Below are 16,943 nucleotides of genomic sequence, written 5' to 3'. Positions count from 1 at the left end.
ACCGTAACCTCGATGTAGATAGAAGGAATGCTCTTCATTTCTGGACAGGATGCATAAAGGACCATCCTTGTACCCGGAAAAGCTCGGGTTAATTCAGAGGCCTGGCGAAAGTCGTAAAATAGTGCGTGACTGCTGGTTTTCCAGCGGGGAAAGAGGAGGAAACACATACGTATATAACTGCGAGTGGATGTGTTTGCGGAGCAGGTGCAGCTTTCTAAGGGAACCTGCGTATATTCTGTATATCTACAGGATACTTCAAAGAGAGAACCATATAGTTTGATCAAATAATCTTTTTTTGATTTATTCCAAAAATTTATTTAAAATATAATAGATCATGATTTTTTCCTGAATTTCTAATTTTATATTATTAAATATCTTAATAAATTAAATTTTATATTAGAATTTTGTTGAAATATATTTCTGTCGAAAAAACAAAATTTCTTAATTTCTATTTTTAAAAATATTAATTCATCAAAATATCTTATAATTTTTAGTAAACTCAAAAATTATATATTATATTTCTACTCTTATATCAAAATTATTGCCATATATTATATTTGTACGTAGACAGATATGTATATATATATTTTTTTTAAAGCCTTGTTAAAATATGCTAATTTTGAGACGCCCTATATATGTAAGGACTAGTAGCTTACCTTGAATTTGGAGGGTAGAAGTCTGCTGTGAGCGAGGCACGTACGTCTTCTACGACTACAGATACCATTACGAAAATGACGGTAACTGAAAAAGCGTACAAGACATCCTAGTTTTTCGATGCGAGACGGAGGAGAGGTTAGCTAAATACGAAGATTTTATCTATATTAATACATCTCCGGCATGTATGCAAATTAGAATTTACAATAGTCCAAGTTAAAAGTTTTAATTTATTTAATATTTTATGCTTATAAAGAGAAAGAACAAGATTCAACAGCAAAAGCAAATTCTCTCTAACTTATTAACATCACTTAATTATTATCGGTATTTTATACTAACTTTTTGTATTTAACACTCGCATACGCGTAATGCAAAGTTAGAAATGACGAATAGAGCACTCTAGTATCTACAGAGCCGAGGTCACAGCCGGAGGCTCTGTACGAAATGGTTATGTGGTTGTCGAGTCTGCTAAAGCACAAGGTCAAAGTTTCGGCAATTTGGGATGCGATGCGGGTAAGGAGGTAGCAACTTTAATCACTTTCGAATCGGAGTAAATCTACTCGCGTATCTTGAACCCGCAGGATCATATCGTGTGTAGTTACTGCTTTACGAGAGGATTCCAGTATAAGGGTATTGCATGAAGGGTGATCAGAGAAAACAATCAAAGCTGGTTAAATTAACAAGTCGAGTAATTCAAACTTTATTCTTTGTACAAAACAGTTTGCATTCGTATCTATAATTCGAATTCATTTTTAATAATTGTTTAAATGCATTCTATGATAAATAACGGAAATATACTTTTTGTATATTCTCATAGATACAAGAGAGACAAATAAATAGTTACAAATTATTGTATCATGCTTAGAATACGATCTTACTGTAAACGTGCGAACGATACATCTTGAAAGAATTGTTAGCAATCTTTTCCTGCCTACGTAGGATTACCGTAACAGAAAGTATCGAATAGATCGTCATATTTCTTATTTCCATCGCGCGCTTGCGTGATTATTCATCTCCTCGGATTTTGCATCATGTTACTTTCACGTCTTCAAAATGCAACACTCTCTTTCCCTTGTCACTATCGAAAACACGAAAGTAAATGCCAATATATTTATGTACGTCGATCCTTTTCGTTTTGCGGTTTTAGGCGGAATTTTAATCGAGGTTGCGACCTCTCGCGCGCGGACTTTCCGCAGTATGCGAATCCATAAATATCAAGTGAAACGCGGAATAAATGGGTGTGGCGTGACTCGGGCCAACCGCGTGCCGTATATCCGAGGTCTCGAAAACGGCAGATGTATCGCGTTGGCGTGCAAATCGGAGATGTCGTCTGCAACAAATTCTTTCAAATGCTTCGCTTAAAAGAATTTCTTGGTCGGTACCGGATAAGAGTATCCCTCGCTGTCTGGATCCACATTCACTTGAAGTCCCGAGGCTGTGGCTCCGAAAGTACCGCCACCGTTTATGATGCTACTGGTAATGGTGAGTCCAGAACCGTGTTCATTTTCCAATATTGCGCCGGCTCCTGTACCCGCCGGCCCAATTCCGATGGGAGAGGTGATACTGACTGATTGAGGATCAGTAGGTTGAAAAGATGGGAAAGGCGCGATTGGTTGCGCGGGCAACGGAAAAGGATATGGATCGGGTAAGGGTTGTGGAATTGGAGCTGGGGCAACTGGTACCGGAACCGGATGTGGAACTGGGACTGGGTGTGGCACCGGATGCGGTACGTGCACGGCATGAGGTACTGGCACTGGAACTGGGCGGGGTACGTTAACGGGGTAATGTTTGGTGATGACAAATGGAACTGGTTGAGGCACTGGAACGGGAACGGGACGCTTTACTTCAACAGGTACGGGATGCGGCACCGGTACGGGGACTTTACGAGTGACGGGAACAGGTTGAGGTACGGGCACTGCAACTGGGACCACGCGATTCACGACGGTTTTGTGAACGTGGTGTACGGGTCCGTATCCGTATCCGTATCCGTTTCCAAGACCTGGTGCGTATATTCCGTGAACATGTCCGTTTCCAAAACCTGGTCCGTGTATTCCGTGACCGTTTGGCACTTCTAGGATTTCGATTCCATTATTACCATGGATAATTCCAGGCCCATATCCGTATCCAGGCCCATGTCCGTATGCAGGCCCATGTCCGTATGCAGGCCCATGTCCGTATGCAGGCCCATGTCCGTATGCAGGCCCATGTCCGTATGCAGGCCCATGTCCGTATCCGTGTCCGTATCTATATCCGTGTTTATATCCATGTCCATATCCATGTCCATATCCATGTCCATATCCATGTCCATATTCATGCCCGTTCCCATGTAGCACAACGTCATGGTGAATAACGTCATGATGTCCATGTGATGGTCCTCCGTGTAAATAAGCACGTTTTTCATGTTTCTTCTCCGGCGCATCACTGGCGAAGGCAGCGACGAATAACAATGCAATCTGTAAGCAGTTTGTTATTGACGTCTATTATCAAGAAAAGGAATTTTTTTTGTTAACGCAGTATCTATATTATTACTGAAATCTACGTTTTTTTCCATTTTATTAATACAAATGGCACTATAAAAAGTAGAGATTATTTGAACATATATGTTGATTAATAATATATATATATATATATATATATTGATTAATAAAAAATATGTATATATGTATAAACAAGACGTAATATGCAATATTAAACAATATAAAATATTATTGTTTTTAATTTATTAATAAAAATAGACAATTATGTTACAACATAAAAAAATTTATATTTGTTAATAATAAAAAAGCTAGTTATAAAACTGCACCTATTTATTTAATATATTTATGACAAATAGTAAGAACTTTATTTTTTTACGGTTTACTTGCGACTATTGAGATATCCGTAAAGAATAAATTTGGCAAAAAACTTTGCTACTTACTAGAAAAGCCTTCATGGTGAACATGCTAAGAGAAGATGAGTCTGAATGTGCTTCATATCATCAAATCGTGGGTTTTTATACGGCGACGCCGGACGACACAACTACTTTCACTAGATATCCTCTGCAACACGCCCTCTGATCTGGTCCCATCACGTTCTAAAACTCCCAAACTTCCGCAGTGATGTAATTGATTATACGGAGAAGATGTTGAGAGAAGATGAGAGTCGACGAGAAGAATATGTATTCATGAATTAAATCCTTGACACATATGTGTTATTCACTCATAATCTTATACAATCTAGTTATTTAATTAATACACTGTTTTTGGAATTTTTAATGTATTTATAAAAAAAACTATTGAATAAAATATGATATACTTTTCTATAATACGTATAGAAATGAAAAACAAAATTTAAAAAATAAAATCAAAATTTTATGCATAAGTTAAAGTTAAAACGCTCTTGTCTGTACGATTGTTAACATGATGCAAGTGAAAAGATTTATTGTTTCCATTGTGAATCGTCGAAGTTTTTTTTTTTTATTTTTAATTGAACTGCACTTGTAGAATCGCTTTCATCAACGATACTTTTTCTAGTATCTGGAAATGTCATTTCCATGTCACGCAATTGTTTTTAACATCCGACATATAACAGTCTATGCGCATCTCTGTAGAACGTAAATATGCTTTACTCATGCCCCAGATTATGCAATCTTATCTGCTATAATTTTAGTAGAAAAGAACTAATACAAATAGTTTAGGATAGTTTTCATTTAAAGTTTTATTTAGAAATTAACAAAATGTACACATATTTTTAGATAAATAATAGAATATTAATAGGGCCAAATTTATATTCTATTTATATTTATACATTGGTCTTGAATTATTAAACGCATGTTGCAATGTCATTAAAGAACGGTGCGTATATTGTTATATAAGACATAACGTTCTTTACTAAATGTTAAAAAGTAATGTTTTCAATCGTGTCTTATTATTTCACAAAAAGAAAGTAACAAAGAAGTTGCAAACTTCTTTAACGATGAATAAACCTGCTAGTGACGGGCACAGAAGACGCGTTACCTAATACTATAATAGACACTTGCGTGCCTTAATACCTTTCTCTAGTTGCTTTATTTGTCGCGGTCAACCGTTAATTGCCCTCTTACTTACAGTTTAGACGACGTCGGAGCAGTGCGCTAGTCTGAGGCAATAAATCGGTAACCATACGGCGACAATTAGCAACGTCTCGTTGAGCGCGTTGTGAGAACCGCGCGCCGTTTCACAGTCGTAGTCCTAATTTCCTTACTTGAGAATTAATTAAACTCACCGCACAATGATCCAATATTCTTGCGAAGCATGATGCGTGATTCGAGCTTAAATGAGTATAATTGTAACTTTGATGATGCATTGCTCGTTTCATAATCCATTTCCATATACCGTTCATAATAAAACTGGCAACAGTAATTTAATTAGTAATACAAATAAGTTTACTAAAATTGTTAAAATATTTAATTCTTTGAAATATTTACAATTGTGTCATAGAAAAAAAAAATCTTAATATTCAAGCTTATAATATAATTTTAAATAGATAATGGGGTAATTTCTATTAATATCTTCCAATTGAATTAATTAAATGTGACAGAAAGTAAGTACGTACTTTAAATACGTAATGAGTAATAAAGGGTGGTTTAAATAAATATGCATGACCAACCAATTGAATTAATAAGAAAATTAAATTAGAGAGATTGATTCAATTGCATTCGTAAAAGCAAGATTATCGAAATGCGTTGATGGTATACTTGAAGAATAGTGATGTCATTACTACAAATGTTAATGATGCTCAGCATAAATACAGAGAAACTAGTTTTCCCTTAAAGCTACACGATTCAAACGGGCTGTCGCGTTTGGATGGATAAAGCGCGTATTTAGCTGCTGGCCAGGCGCCTTCTCATAATTAGCAGTTTCCAAAGGATTTCCACTGAGAGTCCGCTAGCAGGCGCCGCCAAGATTTATCCTCGTCATCCTTTTTATTCGGGTATTCACGAGCGAGGTGCCGAGAAAAAGAACAGAAAGTAAATGGAGACATATTCCTGTAGAAGCGCGCGAAGCACGGTCGATGCAGAGCGGGAGCTAATGTCAGAGATTAGAGGTAATCCGTTCTCGGCTGGCAATCGTCGAGGAGGATCCTCCTCGTTCGCAACCGGAGCGCAGCTTCGATCTAGATACTGCAGTCGCACTGTCGCAGCGCGTCGGTGGTTCTCTCCTTCCTCCCCGGCAGGGGCCGGGTCCCGGCCGCCCTTTTTCGCCGGCAGATACATTAGAAGGAATTACGGAGAGAACGCGTTTCGAGTGACGCGAGCATTAAGACCGCGCAAGACACGGCTCCGTAATTACACTAATTACGGAGTCGTTAAGATTCTTTATAAATACTGCATCTTTGTTGCCTTCTCTTTTTCCCACGAATGTGAGCTTTGGAAGCGACCGCGGAAGGAATGCGTGCCGACAGCTTTATGGAAAATTTTGCGGTTCTGCGGTCCTTGTTTCCATCGTGAACAAGTTCCCTTTTGCATTTACCGTTACTATCTGGAAGTTAGTATATGCACTGGCAACGGTGCAACGTGGAAAAAATTTTGTCCTTTTTCATGCGCACTGCGCGAACTTGTTTTTACAGAATATTCAGACAACTCTTTCTATGCCAAAATTGTCCGAAGCATAATTGTAGTTATTAAGTACTTGAAATTAAAAGAATCTTTTATGCAAATTAGAGGTGTAAACATGTGATAAAACTGTGTGTGTCATTTAAATTGCAATTTACTTCAACTGAAAATAAATTTAATTTGTGTGCTCTATTTTCTGGTCATTGAACGTTAAATTGGATCCTTCCTATTTAGACTGAAATTCGACGAACACATGGCGAACTTTCGTATTTGTCTACTTTCACTAAACCAGTCCCCGAGGAAATCGAAAATATGCATCTGCGAACTCTTCTTTTCTCCCAAATAAGGCCGACTTTACCGTAATATATGAATAATTAATAGATCTCGCTAATTAAAACGGTGAACAAATTGCGTTGAGTTGTCATTCGTGAAATTTGATGCAGTCGTAACTTAGCGCGATTTCGCTTGTAAAACTATCTGTTACCTTCATCTTTAAATACATGTCATAAAATATGCTTATATATAGAGAAGTAAGATGAGTTATATAACGTTTTATATCAATTTGGGTAATATTTAGAATTTAGTATAATACATAATAAATTATGGAAAAGAATTTTTGGAAATAATATTTAATTTTCTTTAAATTGTAATGAATCACGAAAATACTCTCTCCACTTTCGATTATTGTACAGCGTCCAAATTATAAATAGCGACAATGAAATATTGAGATTTCAAGGCAATAATAATTAATACTGACTTGTAGAAATTTAATCACCTAAAACGTGTGATTGATTTGATCCGCCGATAAATCAAGATACTTGTAAACTCTGAATGATGCGTCCAATAAATCAGGGGGGCGGCAAAATGTTACATAATCTGGGCGTGCCTCGACACGTTTTTATTCGTGATGAACAGTGCGCTTTCGTGCACACTCAGAAGCTCGTAAACCTTTTTCGCGAATTCATATACGTCGACATTGTTTTACGGCATTCAGAATAGCGAAGACTACGGGACGCAGAGCGACGTTACGTCGTTGGATTGATGGCGCGAGAGCATGAGGAGAGAAAGTCGACGGTAAGAACTCGATTTCGCAAACGCCGAAATAAAAACTTCTCTCACCCAGCTTTCAACGTCGCTCGCAAATATCGAGCGTATTTTCGCGCGGCGGTCCTCGCGATCTCGACATTCCGCACAAATTGCAACCGTCGACAATCAAACTTACTATCGCTACGAGATACCGTGAACGACAAGAGATTCGTATTCTTGTACTATTTCGACGTCCTCCTGTTTTCATATTGAGGATTCGATCGATCTCGGAGAAACGATTTTTGCGACAAATTTTTAAAGACGAAGAAGAGAAAACTCGCTTTTAGATCAACAAAATCATCCAAAAATGATTGTATCACGATTACTTGTTTCCAAAATATCAGTGTACAAATTTAATTCTCGAATTGATCGCGGTCTTCTGTGGTTGTGACAATTGCAAGTCGTAATATGAAAATGTGTTCAAACCATACTGTTGAATTATAATAAAATAATGTTTCGTGAAAGTGTAAACAAAAATTATTGATCTTTATATTGTGAATACGACGTTAATTTATATTTATGTTTGCATTTCTTTTTTTGCTTTATTATCTGTTATTACTATATTTTATTTTCTTTCTTAATTATTACAAATTTATTTGGGAGTAATATTTAAATTTAAAATTAAGTTTGAAATTTTTTTTGCTATTGATTATTTTAAGATTTAGATTAAAATTTACATAGGTTTAAAATTATAATATTTTTTTTCCTGCATTAGCACTAAATATATAAAATGTGCTTTCTTTCAGTAGGCAGATTAAGAGTTCGAGGGTATTGATCTGAACGATTATCTCAGAGCAATTTAAAATCTACAAGAATTACCTTAGGCGAGGATACATGTATGTACATCAGTGCACATATAAATACGGCGAGCAATTTGTAGGAAGTGCTCGGAAATGTTTTCGTTTCGTTTTTTATCAGGTCTACATCGCAGATCAGCTCTGTCGTAGGAAGTTTTCGTAAATTACCAACGACTCGTGGAATTGCCCCATAACCAAAATGAATTCTAGGGCGCCGTTGCCATTGGGGAGGATGCTGCAGGCTTTGCAACAACGCGATGTAGAGCGCGACGCGAATTCGCATCGGCTGGTAATCGTATTAAAAGGGGTGAAGCACCCAAGATCGAAACTTTCGCGAGCGAGGTAACGCGTAAAGAGGTTGGGGGTGAGAGACTCACAGGCGGTAAAAGAGGAATGGCAGGGAAGATAGAGGGGAGAAAATAATGGAGGAGAGAGCCTGGACGAGGAGCGACAGAGTCGCTTTGAGTCCGCCCTGAGGACTTCTTTCAGAAATTTCGTCGTGGTGGAGCCGCCCATCGTTTTATCCGTCGTGACTAACGGAGCGTTAATCCTCGAAACGAATCGCTAAAAAACAGTTTATTTTACGTAGCACAGAGCCCTCATATTCTTTTACAAACGAGACTCGTCGAGATCCGATAAAAAGAAGATCATAAAGACGGATATTGATTCCTTAATCGTCTAAACTCGGGCCGAAGGGAAGCATTTCTTCTGAAATAATATATCTGTAATATCGCTTTTAGCAATATACGTGCGTTTAATAAGATAAAAGAATTGATCCCCAATACGTTCAATTTGCTCGATTAAATTTAATATAAATATATTATACAAAGGGCACATTTGAAGATGTGGTTTTGTTAATTTTAACTCTAGCTTGTCACCCTTACTTTTGATTTTATTAGCCAGATAAAGACAATAAACAAGATTCGAATTAAGAATATTTTATTTTCAAGTAATTATAATTATTTATAGAAAACAAATATATTGCAAAAATTTGCAAAAAATACATTCTTTGAATAAAACGTATTAAAATTTTAAATTTTAATATAAAACGAAAAATTGGTAAAATATTTAATTGGTTTGGACTAACAAAAAAAATATATTATGTATTGTTCCAAAAAGTTTAATTATATAAAGTATCGAAAAGCAATATTTTGAAAAAATAAACAAAGCATGATTTTAGTAATGAGTAAAATTTTATTATTGGAACAATATAAATATATAGTGGATAAAGGGTTGTAATGAATAAATATTATTATTGTACAATATATGTAATTAAGGAACATGGAACAGAGTCCCAGAAGTTTTACAATGTTTGCGCACATTAGTATGCAAAAGGCGAAAAAAATTACACGGCACGTAATAATGCGTATGTATTATAGTAAAATAATTATTCGTAATGCTATAATTTTATGCATTTATTTTTATACTTTTCGGAACCCAGCAAACATATATTTAATAAAAAATAAATAGGTGTTTAGGACGATCAAAATTTATGAGTCAGCCATAGAATCCAGGTACTTTTTTTAAATTTTCATGCATTTTCACGTTTAAAATAATGCAAAAAAATGCTCCTGCAGGTTTATCGTATTTACGAATAGTAAAAAAAATTTTTTAAATCTCAATCCGAGTCTTCAAATGATATCATAAAATTATGGCAACGTAAAAAGGGTACAGGGTCACACAGGGTACGTCGTACGTCGTACTCATAAGTAGCGAACTAGTGTTAAGAAGGACAAAATATTAACTTATGCTTATAAATGATACATTGCAAGATCGTCACGACATCTTTATTACTATTTTATAATTGGTTATGTGTACATTTTGCATTAATATATGTTAACTTGCTCTTTGCTACGATGAGCAAGGAGAAGCTCGTGGGAAAATTCGAGAAACTTTTGGCAAGCCCGCATTCGCTCTCTCCGGCATTATACCGTTACAACTCGTTACGGTATCCAGCATCATGAGAGCTTCATTGTCAAGCCCTGCACCCTAGACATCGTGGACTGATGCCTCAGCTTAATTGGAATGTTACACACTCCGTTTTCCCTCAGCCGTTTCTCGCTTCTCTCTCGTTGTTACGAGCAAGCGCCCGTCTCCGAACTTGTCACAAATTCGACGAGGTGTTACTATCTACTGAATTTGGGAGAGATAGGTGGGAGGAATTAATTGTATAAACGTTTAACTTCTACCTTTCGCCACTCAACTCTAGAACACGTACGTACCGAGAGTCGCAATCTTAAATGACGATGACATAATGTTTGCAATACAATGCATTCAGTGAATGTTGTCTTAATATTGTTGATGTTAAGAGACTGGTGCTAACAATAAATACATTAATAATGCCACTTGATTATCGAATTTATCAAATGGGTAAACAGTTACTTGCTTTTCAGTTTATTGCAAAATATAATTTGTTACATATTCTGAACTTATTTTAATTATTATTGTAATTATTATGAATATTAACGTATTTATTAATAAATAATTCATTAAAAGTTTACAATAGCCCAAACGATTAATCTTATCTCTGTTATTTTTAGAACAAAGAGAACTCTCAACATTCAGTATAATAAATAAGATTTATTATTCAAAATGATTCTTGTACTATTTTCTCATTTAAAAGCATTTGTATTTGTAACTGTTTACGATGTTACTTATTAAATAATAATTCATTATTCAATAAAAGCTATTACATAGAAATATGTTTTAATTATATTGTTAAAAGAACTTATAAGTAGTATGTAATTATTTTATGTATAAGAAGAAAAAGTTAAAATCGTATATTTAAAAAAAATTAGGTAAAATTTCATATTTTAAATATGTAGTAACGTAATCTTCATCTTATATAAAAGACAAATTAAAAATGTTATATATATTTTAAATCACTTAATATAATTTTAAATAAAAATATCCAAAAAATATCTCGAAAATTTAATTATTAATTTATTTTATATTAAATTGACCGAGAGAGGTGAGCTATAATTATCAAATATAAATGGATATAAAATATTTAATAAGAAGGAATATAATTTTTAACATGTATTAATTGCTTTCAGATAAAAAATTTTATCGATTATGTTAAAGTACTACAAAGAACAAACAAGCTCACTTTTTATTTCTCGTTTTTCTTCAAATTGAACAGAATTAATTTTGATGAAACTAAAATAATGCATTTCTCGTATACGCATAGTACGCAAAATAAATTCAAATTGTGATGACGTTGGCACGATGCTTTTTACTTTTTAGTGTAATCCTTCACCCTAAGTTGTTTAAATAAGAGCTAAAAAATGTTTTTAAAAACCTTTTCTGCAAAAACGTAATTAAAGATTCGACGTAAGACTTGAAAATATCTCTTACCATAAAATGAAAAACTGCAATAAAGAGAGGAAAAAAATATAGAAATTTAGGCGGTTGACTCCACGGGTTTGCGATGGAGTCTGAAGAAATAGAGGAAGTGCGTCACGCGACGACGACTCGTTTTAATTAAATGCCTGTAATTACGTTTCCCGCTAATTGCCGCGCGATGCCCTTAGGAACGTTATACCGCTCGGTCAAAAGAAAATTGGGATCTTGCCAAACTTTTCGTCGACGTCTCTTTTTTTCCTCTACCGTCTAGTGGTGTCAAATAGCTCGTAAGTATTCTCGCGCGATCTCGTAGCAGCGCGTGTTTTTGCAATTAGTCAATGAAAATGCACAAACTCTTGCTCAGTCCTGATTTTTTTATAAGCTTTCAATTCGTGCAAAAGACGTAGATTTTCTAAAAAAAAAAGTAAGTTCCTCTCAAACAATTAAATTTATGGGTACAGACTTAATTGAAAATTGTAATCGCGCGTGCGCGCATCACTCTGGTATGTACATTCATAGCACCTAACGAAAATTACAATTAAACGATTCAAATGTTTTGTTTCCAACAGCGTTGATCTCCCTTTCTCTTTCCCTCTTTTTCTCTTTGAACGAAGCATCAAGAGACGAAATACATAAGATTACATGGAATGTTATATACCGTGCTTCCGCGGAGTCTCGCACAGACAACACTAACTTGAATTCCATTTAACACTCCAGATGATTCCATTCTGCCTCGCTTCCTTTTCTCATCGATCTATTACGCGTTCTATGGCGTACAATTACCAGGCAGGAACAGACTGGTTTGCCTTACTACGTGCATGAATTTACTCTTGCATTAACTGTCGAGAATAATGCCGTTCGCACTATAACAACTAAATCACGAGAATTGCTTCCACCATTTGTCGATCGTTAAGGTGCTCAGAGCTAACTCTCAATCATTAATACGCCGGAAGCACGTTTCAACATTTATCAAGCACCTGTTTACAGTACAAAATACGAATTTCAAATATTCGCATTTATTTAAATACGATGGCAACACACAAGATATTGTAATTATGCAAATTTTATTAAAAAGTTTTAATTAAATACAAGACACAGCACGATGTCTATATTCATTGGGAAGATTGAGATTGTTACGAACGAGCGTTTTATATTAGGTCTTGTAGCTAATTTATTAATTTTCTTTTGCGAGCTTTCCTAGTAGGCTCATGCACGAAAGATGAGGGGCCAATAAATATTCTACCGGAATACTAAATGATCCATAGTAATGGGTCTTGGTAAATCGAAACAACTTTTACTTCGTGTCGCAGTGAAGATACAGGCAACATTGCGTGAGTGCACACATTAGATTAATAAATGCTAATTCATGGATACTGAAATTTTGTGTGGACAAGAAAATGCAATTTAAAAAAGAATATCGCTTGTTAATTATCAATCTCTTGTGCTACTAAAAGTTCGATTAATTTTATGAGACTTGAAAAACAAGTAGACTCTTTTTCAAAAGTATCGTCAAACAAGATATTCTTAATGATTGAAAGATATTTATCAATTTTTGTCTCGTATCAGAATGTTCTAGTGCGACAATATTAAAAGAGAAATAAAAAGATAGAGAAGCTCAATACTCGTTTTGAAACAGCAAGTGGTCGAAAGTACAAGATATCTATGTGTGATCGACCTCTGAAATACGGAAGTTTACGAATTCCACATAATTTGTGAAAGTACTCTCCACAATTTCAGTATCTACCAACAGCCACATAGTTTCGTACTCTACAGCAGGACCGACCGCATTACACCGCATATTTGGTCACATAATAATAGAACCTTTTATAGAAACCAGTCTCGAACGTATAATTAATAGGATTAGATAAATCATCTTTGTCCTATATAATTATTGATATATGCCTCATGTATAATAATATATATAATAATAAAATTCAAGCATGCATATTAATGTTCAACAATCTGGATGTGACAGGATAATTGGCACGTCCAATTAACTTTTCATGCGTCATTAATCAAATAAAAATTATAAGCGTAGATAAATTCTACGACAATCGTTTACTGTATATTTGTAACGTATTTTAAATATATGTTTTATAACCAGAAATAGAAATTTCCATAGAAAGATTACAATAGCTTTGATATTTTTTCGATCAAATTACGACGAATTTTATCCTTTATATAATTAAATGTTGACTTTTAGTGTAAGAAAATATTTATTCGCTGAGATTAATTTGAAATGCAAGAAGCAGTGTGTTTGGTATCGATTTTGCAATATAATAAATATGTCGTAGTTGACGAATTGGATGGCGCACGATGGAGCTCGGCGTTCGGATTTTTTTTTGCGCAACGTACAATATATTTGGCGCGTCGAAGATTTGGCGAGAGTGTCAATGTATCTTATAAAATTAAATTGAAAATGTTTCGGCGCGACAGCAACTCGACTGGCGCGTTATTTCGTTTCTTGTTTTTTTCCGGTGTTTTTATGGCACGCTGTTACAACGTGGTATACACAGGGTCGCGGCAGTATCATTCGTGTTCGAACAATCGAACACGTAGTCATTCTGTGTATTGCGATCTCGAGATGTAATTAGTACCGTGAGATACCAAATGCGTTTCTTTACAAACAATTAAAAATTTCTCAGATCTCGATAATAATTAATTTCTGTGTTTAATAACACATAAGCAGCAAATGAATTTGATATTCAGGCGATGGGGTTATTCATCGAAGCAGATACTCGTATTTCACGTGATCGATCATCTCAATTTTGAATGAAGCGTAGACTTAATTCCCGGACTGAATTATAAATTATTTCTCTATTACATTGCAATATATATTATATTTACGATAATTCTTTCATGATGTACAATGGTTTCAGGATATACACAGGGAAAACGGTTTCTTTGGATGTAATAAATTTACTCGAAATGGTTAAAACAATGAATCAATAATAGTCTTATTTTTGTAAAACAATACGTGTTTAAATGCAACAACAACATTTTTATTCAAACGAACCTTTAGACTTTTATCGTTGAAAATATTACAAAAATAAAATCAAAGAAAAAAAAATTATTTAATATTGACATATTGATAGATTCTACAACGTTAATTTGATACCGGCATTAACTTAAAAGGTAAAATTTTGAAAAATAATTTTTTCCGCTACAGAACCGTGCGATGCACGGAATTTTAATCTCTGATATCGTGTTTTAAATCTATCGTCGATGTATACGTAGTGGTTCAGTTTTGCATTTTAGAGTGTGGAATAATACGTAAAACGACAGATTGAATAACGGAGAATTCCTGAATGTTTACTTAAACACGTTCATCAATAATTATTAATTTGATTTTCAAGAAATAGAACATCCCGCATATCTTTATTTAACGGTATCTTAAATAGTTCGCGGCGACAACGTACCGCGTAACATTTTTCGAAATGTACAGCGGTGTTGTTTACAAGTGTGTTTGTTATCATTCGCGCGGCGACCGCGAGCGGTGAGGGCGGTGAGAGCGGTGAGGTGGCGCGCGCTCACGCGTGTAGGTGATTTTGCGAACGGCTCTGTGTATCATTGCGCGATTAGCTCTACGAGACGCAATTGCGACAAATATTGGCGGGCATCAAACACGATTCCTAGCAAGTAATTCGTTAGTGCGATCAATTACGTTTTACGATTAAACTGTTGACCAAGCTTTGTATTTAAGTACGCACCGCCAGCCGGTGTGAAGTTGACACTGCTTACGCGTTTCGCGTAAGTCTAATCATAATAAAATTTATACTTTAATGCTTGTAAATCTATATAAATTCGATATCAGTAGTTTATTAATATTCTCTGTTCGCAGGTGATTCGTTACTCTTTACGAGAAATTGCACTTTACGAGACGTTGCAAGTGGAGTAGATATCTAACCTAACTTCAGTCTTTCTATCGCAATATAATGGGACGCGTATTATACAGAAAAAAATACCGTACAACGTATTACGCGCTTATTGTGTGTTAATCATTAGTTCGTGAGTGTTTTTTTTTTGCGAGTGTCGTGTAAGTGCCTAAGGAGGACAAGATGCTTTGACAATCATCCTGAGAGGAGGAGGAGGTCTAGGAAAGACATCAGGCGCCAGCGGAGCAACCTTGCGGTAATTATAATTTCTTATTTACTAAATCTTATTGCGTAACATCGATCCTTATTCATTTATTCGGATTTATTTCGATGATGTGACAATAATCATAAAGAAAAGATTTCTAAAATTTTGTGAAAGTTTATTTCAAGAATATATGAAAATATTTTCAGAAACTAATTATGTTGTTACAGATCTACGTAGTCAACGTAGCAGATAACTCCGCTGTTGCGCATCAGTCGGTGAGTAATAAATAAATTTTTTTATTGAGATAACAGATTTATGATACGTACACGTATATATTAAATCGCAATAAAATTGATAAAATTAGATTAATCTTATAGATTTGATATTATTGCAGGTTATAAACAGACAATCTTAATATTTAATGCTAAAGCATCATTATTTATGGATTTATCGTATAAGGAAGTGTACAGAATTTGTAAAATGCAATCTAATATTTGTTTAATTTTCTTGTACATATTTTATGGAATATTTAATCTAAGAAAAATATTTAGGAAACAAATAGGACAACTTGTTACTTGTTACATTGATGCTTCAGTAAAAAGTAATATAAATAATAGCATAAAGAATAAAAAAATTAATAATTTAAAAATAAAAATTTTTTACAATAAATTACATATTGAATAATAACATTAACTTTACATTACGAGCTGTACTAATAATATCTTTAATACATCAATTTAATTAAATTAATTAAATCTTTGAGTTTGCTTAGTTTTATTATATATGTAAATATTGAAAAGCAAGAAAAAATGAAAATAGAACAAATAGAACATGAATAATTTTAAAATACAAAATTTTTATTGACATCTATTCTTTTCTTGATCAATGAAAATTAAAATAAAATATTTAAATTTATGTGTTACGTAAAATAAAAATAAATAATTCTTTTCTCTCTTGACTCGATTTTCTCGAGTGGAAAGAAAGTTGTTGAAATAATTAGGAATATTTTATTTTCTGTTTTTTTCGTTTCCCAAATATTTTTCCAGGATTCAATATTCTATAAAATAGTATGTACAGGAGAATTAAATAGATATTAGATTACATACACTCTGTCAATTGTTCGACATATTATTAAAATTACGTACATATTATCAAAATTACGCAATTGTGCGGAAGAGCACTCACTGTTTATCGGATTATATTTATTATCGCATGTAATACAATGGATAATCATGCTTGTTGCACTAGACGTCAGAGAAATTACGCGTATTGAAATTTGATATTACAAATATCACTAATCGATTTATTCGCCACTTTTGTTAATGTGAATTTTGACAGACACGATTTAAGTATACATATTTTTGTTTCAACATTGATCCGCACAAATGATGTATTTGTTTTTTAGATAG

The 16,943-nt window shown here is 34.3% G+C and overlaps 1 protein-coding gene and 1 long non-coding RNA gene across 2 annotated transcripts in view; one reads left to right on the top strand and one right to left on the bottom strand.

The window, feature by feature from the left end:
- Positions 1 to 1,176: 1,176 nt before the first annotated feature.
- Positions 1,177 to 3,693, bottom strand: LOC105193933 (tetra-peptide repeat homeobox protein 1). Its single transcript, XM_026130661.2, has 2 exons — positions 3,572 to 3,693; positions 1,177 to 3,107 (listed from the first exon to the last, which is right to left on the bottom strand). Exons 1-2 carry the CDS (start codon positions 3,593 to 3,595, stop codon positions 2,013 to 2,015), a joined length of 1,119 nt encoding a protein of 372 aa, XP_025986446.1. The 5' UTR covers positions 3,596 to 3,693; the 3' UTR covers positions 1,177 to 2,012.
- Positions 3,694 to 14,691: 10,998 nt separating this feature from the next.
- The window catches only part of LOC120358003, an 84,437-nt gene continuing 82,185 nt past the window's right edge, over positions 14,692 to 16,943 (top strand). Inside the window, exons 1-3 of the long non-coding RNA XR_005574977.1 lie at positions 14,692 to 15,204; positions 15,296 to 15,585; positions 15,762 to 15,809. This is a non-coding gene — a long non-coding RNA (uncharacterized LOC120358003). The remainder of the gene's footprint in view (positions 15,205 to 15,295; positions 15,586 to 15,761; positions 15,810 to 16,943) is intronic.

The sequence above is a fragment of the Solenopsis invicta genome, chromosome 6, assembly GCF_016802725.1.
Source record: "Solenopsis invicta isolate M01_SB chromosome 6, UNIL_Sinv_3.0, whole genome shotgun sequence".
Lineage (NCBI taxonomy): Eukaryota > Metazoa > Arthropoda > Insecta > Hymenoptera > Formicidae > Solenopsis > Solenopsis invicta.
This window is presented reverse-complemented; position numbering and strand designations above follow the sequence as displayed.